Consider the following 10,954-nt stretch of genomic DNA (forward strand, 5'->3'; position numbering starts at 1 on the left):
TGAGCCGAAGGCAGAGGCTTAACCCACTGAGCCACCCAGGTGCCCCGTGTTTTGTTTTGTTTTGTTTTGTTTTAATTTTTTTTTTATTTATTTGACAGACAGATCACAAGTAGGCAGAGAGGCAGGCAGAGAGAGACAGGAGGAGGCAGGCTCCCCGAAGAGCAGAGAGCCCGATGCGGGACTCGATCCCAAGACCCTGAGATCATGACCTGAGCCGAAGGCAGAGGCTTTAACCACTGAGCCACCCAGGCGCCCCCCGTGTTTTGTTTTTTATTTGTTTTTTTTTTACACAAGTACATTCTAAAGATACCTTCATCTTTGTTTTCTACTCCGATGTTACCAACTTATAAGGGTCATGTGACAGCAGAAGTCGAGCTCTGTTAGGAAAAGTATGTGGGCAGAGAAAAGGTGCAAATGTCACCTGCTTTACATTCCTGCCAGGTTACTCTGAAAGCCACATTCCTAAGCAGAAAAAGAAAAAAAATCTTCTGGTGCACAATAAAAATCTCAGCTGTAAGTCAAGTCTCCCTTCCTGAAAGTACTCACCATAATGGCTGCCTTGGATTTATATGACACATTATAGTTCTCAGCAATTTCTATCAGGTATTGTTCTACTAGAACTTGGGGTAGAGTGCTCACATTTAATTTTCACATGAGCTAGAAGATAAAGAACATAACAGAATTGGTCACACACATATCTACAAATTCGGAAACAAAAAGAATTTAGTTTATGTAATATGGCAGCACTCTCCTGGGACGAAAGAGCCTCAGACCAAGTAAAATAAGAGGAAGAAAATAAACATAATAAAAAATACTTTGACTCGAGAATTCTGACTTTATACGTATTTGAATTGTCAGAGGTGATACAACACACTCAGCAAGCAGCACAGCAGGGCACCATCCAATCAGAATGGACATGCTGGGGACGCCTGGGTGGCTCAGTGGGTTAAGCCTCTGCCTTTGGCTCAGGTCATGATCCTAGGGCTCTCTGCTCAGCAGGGAGCCTGCTTCCCCCCCACCCTCTCTCTCTGCCTGCCTCTCTGCCCGCTTGTGATCTCTCTGTCAAATAAATAAATAAAATCTTAAAAAAAAATTGGACACGCTAGAGACTGAGAGCATTTGCCAGCATTAAACAACACTGCAGCCAGATCTCTGTGTCTCAGCTGAATATCAGTGCTGAATTTTATGTGTGTGGTCCTGATGGAAGATGTCCAAAAGCTGAAGCTTCTAAGTTTATTAAGTTCCTTCATATCACTAGGCCAGTTTCATTTAGGAAAATCTATGCCTTCTTCATAAAGGAACCATCTCACCTTGCTGGAGGCTAGTTTTTTTTTTTTTTTTTTTAAGATTTTATTTATTTATTTGACAGACAGAGATCACAAGTAGACAGAGAGACAGGCAGAGAGAGAGGGGGAAGCAGGCTCCCTGCTGAGCAGAGAGCCCGATGTGGGACTCTATCCCAGGACCCTGAGATCATGACCTGAGCAGAAGGCAGCGGCTTAACCCACTGAGCCACCCAGGCGCCCTGGAGGCTAGTTTTTTGATAAGCATCTGAGTTCCCTAATCTAAAATGCTCTGCCTCCAATGCAAAACTTATTTCTAAACATCTTGCAGTCTGCAGAAAATTAAGAGTTCTTTTCCTGGATTTCTTGACATAGAAAAATGTGTGTCTCTGTAAGAGTACTACCTGAGAGCTGACAGTTCCAATCTCGTTGGTTCAACACAGCTGGCCATATTCTTGGCTGTACTTTGCACGCAGCTGATTAGATACCTGGAGCAAACCATCATCAAGAAAGAAATAAAGGCAAAATTCATCAAGTTATGACAAATTTGCTTGAGATGAAGAACCACCAAAAGAGCAAAAATCACTTTCATATTACCTCATTGGAATTATATTCTTTTAGCATCAAAACAGCAGCAACAGCAAGATTTAACAAGTGCTTTGCTTTGTTTTTAAATATCTGATAAACGTTAAACTTAGAAACTCTAATTGTAAACACCTTATAAATTAGGATTCCTGTCTCCACACAAAAGAAATCCAATTTCAAATTTTGCTTTATTTTTTTAGGTAAGGTTTATTTATTTGTATCTATTATTGCCATTAAAAGAAAACAATTTTTTCACTTAAAGACTTAAAGACTAGCAGGAGAAAAAACTTTTATCATTGTCCTTTAAGAGAAAAAAGGATTCCTCGAACTAATCCCACAATTCCAAACAAGAAGCACTAGTGATACCCTCACCTACAGTCGTAGCACAGGCAGTGAAAACTATTAGACTTCATATTTTCTTTTTTTTAAAAAAGATTTTATTTATTTGACAGAGAGATCACAAGTAGACAGAGAGATGAAGGGGTGGTGGGGGAGGGAAGCAGACACCCTGCTGTGCAGAGAGTCTGATGCCGGGCTCAATCCCAGGGCCCTGGGATCATATTCTGAGCCAAAGGCAGAGGCTTAACCCACTGAGCCACCCAGGCACCCCTAGACTTACTATTTTCAACTCAGGTACCTCCGACTGGAGGGTGGGGCTGTCCAGATTAGGGCAGACACAGATTCAGTGAGACCAGAATCCAGTTCCCTAAGAAAATCACAAAGTTAGGCGACACAGGCTTTTATGTTTCTCCCCCAACCCCCGCCCCTGCTTCAAAGGTAGCCCATGGAGGCGCCTGGGTGGCTCAGTTGGTTAAGCATCTGTCTTCAGCTGAGGTTATGATCCCTGAAGGGATCTGGGATTAAGCTTCTCCTTCTGCCCCTCCTCCCTGTTCCTGCACCCTCTCTGTAATAAATAAATAAATAAAATATTAAAAAAAAAAAAAAAGGTAGGGGAGCCTGGGTGGCTCAGTTGGTTAAGCGTCTGCCTTTGGCACAGGTCATGGTCCCAGGGTTCTGGGATTGGGCCCCTCATCAGGCTCCTTGTTCAAGAGGAAGACTGCTTCTCCCTTTGCCTGCCACTCCCCCTGCTTGTGCCCTCTCTCTCTCTCTGACAAATAAATAAATAAAATCTTTAATAAATAAATAAATAAAAGGTAGCCCATGGACAATATTCAAAATGTGTCAAATAAATCCTCTTATCTGATATTAGAATATGTACTTATATGTACATATAGGTATATATAACTATACATACACACACACAATGTGTTTATGCAACATAGATAAATACAGAAATACATATACAGACTGAAAGAAATACACCAAAATTCTTAGCTCCAGACTTGGTGATTATGGATTCTTTTTTTGTCTATTTTCCCACTTTTCTATAAGCTCAAGGGGAAAAAGACAACCATATGATTCTAAAAATGGCTCTTTGGACTGACCTAGTCTCTTCAAACAGCATTACTTCTTCCTATAAAAATTAGAGACAAAGTCCTTTGGCACAGTCTCAACAAGTTGAAGCCCACCCTCTTCCTCACTATGGGGCAGGGATGTTCTCTCACTCCTTTGAGCCTAACAAATGGTTCAAGTTCCACAGGTCTTACTTTGTGGCTTGGATCAAGCTAAACCAAGCCAGCAGCAGATCACAATATAGTTCCAGGATCTCCATGGCCTCCATGAGGTAGTCTTCTTGGATAATGTCTTCCACTCAGATCTGAGCTCATGCACCCTTCCCAGCAGCCAGATAGTCAGCAATCTCTTTCCTTGCTTTCTAGGCCAGCTCGGTAGCAGCAGGAAGCACATGTACAGAAAAATGCATGTACAAAGTGGAGTTCGTTGAATACAAAAGACAGGTTATACAATAGGGTGAAACAGTGTTTTAATAAAAACAATAAAAAATATACACTATATATGCATATATGAAGTTATCAGTGTTTTGCACTAGGTCAGTGGTTCTCAAAGGGCTGTCCCCAGATCAGTAACACCAGCATCACCTGGGAACCTGTTAGGGATGCAGATTCTTGGGGCCCACCCCAGAAATACTGAATCAGAAACTCTGGAAGGGAATCCAGCTATTTGTGTTTGAACAAGCTCTCTAATTCTGACACCTGTTGAAGGCCTACTGCTCTAGGGGGTGCTTTGATGAGTGGTCTTTGTTTTATCCTTTCAGCTTGTCTTGCTTTTCTGAAATTTCCCGCAGTGAACAATTATTATTTTTGTAATAAAAAGATTATTTAAAGATTTTATTTATTTGAGAGAGGGAGCAAGAGTGGGGATGGGGCAAAGGGACAAGCAGATTCCCCACTGAGCACAGAGTCTCGGGTGGGGGTCAATCCCAGGACCCTGAGATCATGACCTTAGCTAAAGAAAGGCGCTTAACTGACTGAACCGCCCAGACACCCCCATAATAAAAAGGTTATTTAAAAAAGAAGATGCATGAAGTGCTTTGCATTTAAAAAACTGTCCTCAGGATACCTGGGTGGCTCAGTTGGTTGGCGTCTGCCTTCAGCTCAAGTCATGATCCCAGGGTCCTGGGATCGAGCCCCACATCAGGTTCCTGGCTGAACGGGGAGCTTACTACTCCCTCTGCCTGCTGTTCCCCCTGTTGTGCTCTCTCTCTGAAAAATAAATGAATACACTTAAAAAAATAATAATAATAATAAACTGTCCTCAGGGACACCTGGCTGGGTCAGTTGGTGGATCATACAACTCCTGATCCCAAGTTTGTGGGTTCAAGCCCTATGTTAGGTATAAAGATTACTTAAAAATTAAATCATAAAAAAAAAATAAAAAATAAGAAACTGTTTTCATATATACAGTTCCATTTGACCCCTGCAACACTTGTGCACTTGTGCGAGGCTCTTATTGTTATTTGCATTTTACAGCTGAGAAAACTGAGATACTGAGAGGTTAAATGGCTTGCCAGTGGTCACATGCTTAGGAGTGACTGAATTAGAACAAGGCCAAATCTTCAAACTGCAAGTTCCTGTACTTTTTCACCACAGTATGCCAATAAAATGAACAAGTTGAGTCATGCTGGGGAGGTAACAAATGGAACCCGTCCCAGGCCAATCCACTGAGATAAGTCTTACCACCTTGTTTTATCAACTGATGACTGGGCCTGGGGAAATAGGCATTTCACAAATCGGGAAAACCTGAGCCTCCAAACTATGTAACCCATCTGTTCACCGAATCATGCTCACCTTCTAATCAGGAACAGAACTACTCTGTCATTGCAAGCAAATCTTGACATGAGACTACTTTGAATCTGAAATAAACACAAAGCTCAGGGCTTAAAAGTCTGTTTAGCCGTGTCCAAAGTAGGAAACTGTTCTCTGCTTTAGATGTCACAGGGAAAAGAAATTACAGTAGAACTGGACTTGTTTCAGTTAAATACTGAATTGTTGTTACACCACTACTAATATTGGCAAACACTTATTGTGTGCCCAGGTTATAGTTTGTGTTAAAAATAGAACCCTGGGGTGCCTGGGTGGCTCAGTGGGTTAAGCCGCTGCCTTAGGCTTGGGTCATGATCTCAGGGTCCTGGGATCGAGTCCCGCATCGGGCTCTCTGCTCGGCGGGGAGCCTGCTTCCCTCTCTCTCTCCCTCTGCCTGCCTCTCTGTCTACTTGTGGTCTCTCTCTGTCAAATAAATAAATAAAATCTTAAAAAAAAAAAAAAAATAGAACCCTGGAGGGCGCCTGGGTGGCTCAGTGGGTTAAAGCCTCTGCCTTCTGCTCAGGTCATGATCCCAGAGTCCTGGGATTGAGCCCAGAATTGGGCTCTCTGTTCAGCAGGGAGCCTGCTTCCCCTCTCTCTCTCTCTGCCTCTCTGCCTACTTGTGACCTCTCTCTCTCTGTCAAATAAATAAATAAAATCTTAAAAAAAAAAAAGAAAAAAATAGAACCCTGGAGTGATAGAAAGTCAAGATAACTGTCTCCCTTTAAAGAGTACTAAGTTTAGGTAAGACAGGGCTAATTTGCTTTATTTACCTCAAATCACTCCAGCACTCCAAGTTTACACATCATTTGTAAAAAAAAAAAAAAAAAAAAAAAGGATATAATTTATTTGGATAATTATATGTGTCACTGAATTGCCAGGATCAAATAAGAGGACACACGGGCATGCAGTTGAAAATTCACAAGTTCTGTGTATACCACCAATGTCATCATCATAGTTCATGGTAACAATGATGGGTACCACTGGGCTTGCCTAAATTTTCTTTGTTTAAGGTATTTTTCTTAGGCCCCTATTGTCTCAAGAATGCCCAAAAATCAACCTGGAAGTTTAAGGAACAGCTGCCTCTCCACCAACAGATGACAGTAGTTCAATAGTAAATAGTGCTATTTAAGGAGCACTCAGAAAATTGCATGCACAGGCAAAACTTGTTTTACCTGAACCTTCCTCATAATCAGAGATCATCGTTTTTGCGGGTTTTTTTTTTTTTTTCAGTTTTTTGAGGGGTTTACGGTTCATGTGACCCATTGAAATGAGGAAAGAACAAGAGACAACAGAAAATAAGTTGGATTCAAAGAAAAAAGACAACACTTGTCAGCTACTACTCCAGCTCATGGGTCTAACACTACTTGAGCTGTCACCTGACAGAAGAAATAGCTTTCTTTCTTTCTTTTTTGGCGTGTTAAAAAGACATAAGGAAGCCTTTCCAGAAAAATTTCCCCTTCAGCTCAAACTTAATAGCACCTGCAAAATTTGAAAAGGTTTGACTAGATAAAGTTCTCTACTTTGGAAGAAGAGTCCAGGATTCTGGACATTGTTTTACATTTGAAATCTTTGGAAACTTTTTTCTTAAATTAAACTTCTTATTTTGCGATCATCATAGATTCACGTGCAGTTTGTGAGTAGTAATAAAAGATCCAGAGTACCCTTTACTTAGTTTCATGCAGGGATTACATCTTGCAAAACTAAAATACTGGTACCGATACCATCAAGATACAGAACAGTCTTTGCAAACTTTTAAGTGATTTGATCACTATAATCATCATTCCCACAAGTCAGCCACATTCCTTTGAATTCCAGAATTGCTAAGTAACATCTCAGGAGATCTATGGGGTGTGGGAGGGCAGTGCTCAGTGATGAGAAGCAGCTTGTTGTGCTGTCTGAACTGTTCACTCACTTTTCCTTTTTTCCAGGAGTTTTAGGCTACTGACAACCAGTTGAAAGTTGACCTGAAGGGCGATTGCCTTGGAAGATGTTCATGTTCAGAGATGAACATGATTCCACAACAAGGCACAGCAGCTCACAAATCACCTTGCCGAGCCAGTTTCACAGAGGAAGAGTTATCAGTGTCATGGGGCATTAATTTTTCCACATCTACTTTATTCGTTCAGTAGGCCCCTGTAAGGAATTCCTGTCTGCTCAGCAATGGTCTAAATGTACGCCTTCTCTGAGGCCCAACTCCCCAGATAGGACTCCTACAATCCAAGTAAGGGTTAGGTTTCCTTTGGTTTATTTCAATTGTCAGTGTTCTGACTGCAACTTTTCAGAGTTGTGCAGGACGTTTCTGATACAAATGAAAGCCTTTGGCAAGTGCCTGAGGAAGCAAACAGCAGATCAAGATTCCCTTCCCCAAAGGATGTATTAGTCACTTACAGAGAAATTCCAAGACCTCCTTGTAAATAAAATATTAATGAATTTGAAAGGGAAATCCCCATTGGAATCTGGAGAGGGTATATAACATTAAAAGCATGTGGAAATAAGGACATGGCATTGTTCAGAGAAGTAGACAAAACAGAAGCTTGAAAACGGCACATTTCTACATTTGGGCATCTAGAAAAGCTTTTGAAAAACCATCTAATACCAGGCACCAACACATGTCTTGGGAAAACTAAATCTGCCAAGTATTTCTAGAACTTCAACCTACACCTGAGATTGTTTCTGCCATCGGAATTCAAAGATAAAGTTCTTCCCTACAATGACACATTTACATGCTGAGCAATACAGGTGAAGAGACTGACAGTATGAAAAAACCACCTATTTCTCTTGTTATGACACACATAGTTTCCCAAATTACCAGCTCTTCTCTCTGGTTTGATCCTGTAACACTGAAAAAGAGTTGGGGTAGTTGTCTGAATAGCTCCTGCCTGTACGACAGGTGTAGAAAAATCACCAATGAGGAACTAGGCAACACAGAGAGCTGGTCTGAAACTTGCGCCTGTTTAGGGAGAAGAAGAACCAGCCCAGCAGGGTTTTGTGGTCATTGTTGTTTCCCTCTCAACAGAGTAGCTAAAAATCTCCCATCACACAAATTCATTCTACACACATCAAAGGAATTCAGTGGGAATCCAAGGAAAGAGCAGAGGTAGACAAAACAGATTGAGTTGTAACTTTTCAGTTCCCAAATGTCTCAAATACCTTTAAAAATCTCCTTTTATGGAGCATGGAAATTTTTTTTTAATGAAAAAAAAAAAAAACAACAAACCTCCTTTCACTACATCAGTTTGTAAAACTGTGCAAATTAAACAAACAAATTTGGTGAAAGAAAATGAAGAACTTTCAGATGACAGAGACTGAAAACAGGTAACAAATAGGCAAAACCAGGTAAGAGTAGAAATGAGGAAATGGGAGCAAAAAAACCAGCATGGAGAGTCTTGCAGTTTGAGATATATTTGTGAAATTTCATTCAACTACTATTCATTGAGTCAGTTACAGTGAATAAGACCCTGACTTTACTTACTATAAAAAACTTATACAGGGAATTATCCAGATTCCAGAGAACGATACAGATTTGGGGGGAAATGAGGGAATTTTTTTGTTATTTTAGCATCTTAAATCTAAAAACATGTTAGTTTACTTATTACTAATACTCCTATCAAACTGTCACTATGGAGCTTCCTACCGTCAATATGTACAAAGACATGAAGATTGCTTGGAGTAGAGTTCTAGAAGAGAATACAGCAGAGATATGACCCACTCTTTTGGGACTGCCACACCAAACCAGGAATCACCTGTGTCTCACCAATCAGAACATTCTTTTTTTGGGGGGGTTTTTTGTTTGTTGGTTTTGTCTTTAAAACAAACATGCCTTTGCGCTATGTAATAATGTTAGTGGCTGGTAGCCAAAAAATTCTTTTTGCTTGCATCTACCTGTGTCTGCTCTCTCAATTATGTCTGAAACACTAACTCTCTGAGAGTATACCTTAATCTAGGAGGAAATGGTTATCCTTGAATACACCTGGATGATCCAAAGGGTCTCTATCTCTATCTTTATATTGATTTGAATTTATCGATACGGAAACAATTGGCAAAGACAGCAAGCAGTATGTATATCTCTCTGATTAAAAAAAAAAAAAAAAAAGAGCATAGGGGCGCCTGGATGGCTCAGTCGGTTAAGCATCTACCTTCAGCTCAGGTCATGGTCCCAGGGTCCTGGGATTAAGTTCTGTATCAGCTCCCTGCTCAGCGGGGAGCCTGCTTCCTCCTTTCCTCCTCCCCCTGCTTGTACTCTCTCTCTCTGCAAATAAATAAATAAAATCTTTAAAATTAAATAAATAGATTGATAGTATAGGCTTGTTTGTCTAACCTGGCAGTTTTTTTTTTTTTTAAATCTTGGTAGTTCTAATGCAAATTTAGTGAGCTAAGTAATGAATTAGAACCCAGAATTCCAGTTAGTGCTAAAACGGAATCACTGAGTAACCACAGGACTTCCTTCTTGGCCAAACTGAGGGAGAAGATGACTGTCATGACTAATACTAATTAGATAGTTACAGATCAGTAGCTTCAGTGTTTCACCCACTGGTGCAAGGCATGTGTGTGGCAGCATTCAATGATTTTGATGATATCTGTGCCCATCCAGGTGAGAAAATACCAAAATTGAGGTCTATTGATATACCCTAGAAAGAATCTTAGAGAACATAAACTTTACTTGTATTTTAAGTTACTCATCTTAATATTTCTAATGTAATATTTTCATACGAAATCCAAACAATAAGTCCCTTTTGTATCTTTTTGTCACCAATCAATGCTACTTTCCTCTCCAGAGATAACCAGTGTTAACTAGCTGTTACATAGCCTTCCATTCCTTTTCTGTACAGATACATAAATGTCTTTTCATTAAATACCTGATTTCATACTGTACGTATTTGCTTATATTTTCACTTAACATGGTTATAAAGAGCTCTTTTTATCTACATTTTACTCCCATCCCTTCATCTAATTTAAGCTCTTCATTTTGCAGAAGCAGAAACCTAAGTCTAAAGTAGTAAAACGATTTTCCTAAGGTCCGATAGCTACAGAGCAGGGACCAGAGCCCAGTCAGTATCTTTAAAATCAAACAAAAATCAATTGTTATTTAGTGAACAGAGTTTGCAGAAACTGAAAGGGAAAAAACCCACTCAGATCCAATCTCTCTGATAGTTAAACTTACTTTTTCCTCAGTTTAGTTTGTTTCTGTCTGTATGCTGAACTTTTTTTTACATGGTTTCAATCAAACCACGAATTTGACTGGTGTTCACTTGTTCACTTATCGTTAATCAGATGTTCATGTTACTATGAAGGTGACTAGTTAATTAGCAATGAATGGTGACCTAGTATCTGACCGAGTAGTCAAGGCCTCTTCCCACTGTACTGAACCCCCTCCTATCATCCCTCAAGTTCCCACTACTTGGTTCACCTCCTAGATCCTGGATCCCGTCCATTCTCATCCCTGTCAAAGCCATTTCTCAACTCAAAGAGCTCCCCCATCTCCACTCTGGGTCTCCAGGGTCATCTTTTTACTCTCCTGGACATGGGTCCCTCGGGGTTCCCCGAGGTTCCCAGGAGGAGTCTTCACCTGTCAGGCCTCGAAAGTCCAGGAAATGAGGGTCGCAGCTGGCCACGCCCCAGGGCTGTTTGGGAACCTCCAGAATTTACTGGCGTAGAGAGAATGCAGGGGTCATGGTGGGGTCAGGGCGAGAGAGACGCCCCAATCTTCTTCACGTGACCCTGTTTCCCGCGGGGAGGAGCCCGTTTTCCTACCACGGGGGCGCTGGGGCCGAGAGGCGAGAGGCTAGGGGTCGACTCCCTCCCTTCCCAGGGACTCCTGGGCGTCGCTCTTGGGCCTGGGCCGTGACGCCATCTGCCAGCGAC

General features: G+C 41.1%; 1 protein-coding gene across 2 annotated transcripts; it reads right to left on the reverse strand.

The window, feature by feature from the left end:
* Positions 1–348: 348 nt before the first annotated feature.
* Positions 349–4,070, reverse strand: LOC125090022 (IST1 homolog). 2 transcript variants are annotated; one of them, XM_047712572.1, is made up of 5 exons: positions 3,476–4,070; positions 2,506–2,574; positions 1,688–1,771; positions 547–657; positions 349–377 (listed from the first exon to the last, which is right to left on the reverse strand). In XM_047712572.1, the coding sequence occupies exons 1-4, from the start codon at positions 3,547–3,549 to the stop codon at positions 642–644; spliced, it is 243 nt and encodes an 80-aa protein (XP_047568528.1). In that variant the 5' UTR covers positions 3,550–4,070; the 3' UTR covers positions 349–377; positions 547–641. The 2 variants fall into 2 exon arrangements, 1 of the variants encoding a protein (XP_047568528.1); XR_007124140.1 differs by lacking the exons at positions 349–377; positions 547–657 and having other exon boundaries at positions 1,694–1,771; positions 2,488–2,574.
* Between the last annotated feature and the right edge of the window lie 6,884 nt (positions 4,071–10,954).

The sequence above is a fragment of the Lutra lutra genome, chromosome 17 (genome assembly GCF_902655055.1).
Source record: "Lutra lutra chromosome 17, mLutLut1.2, whole genome shotgun sequence".
NCBI lineage: Eukaryota > Metazoa > Chordata > Mammalia > Carnivora > Mustelidae > Lutra > Lutra lutra.

Coding starts and splice junctions, on each gene's coding strand:
- LOC125090022 (XM_047712572.1), bottom strand. CDS start 3,549: ATGGAGGCCATGGAGATCCTGGAACTATATTGTGATCTGCTGCTGGCT. Junction 2,575..3,475: donor AGCTTGATCCAAGCCACAAA/GTAAGACCTGTG, acceptor TGATTTTCTTAG/GGAACTGGATTCTGGTCTCA. Junction 1,772..2,505: donor GCCCCACCCTCCAGTCGGAG/GTACCTGAGTTG, acceptor GGTTTGCTCCAG/GTATCTAATCAGCTGCGTGC.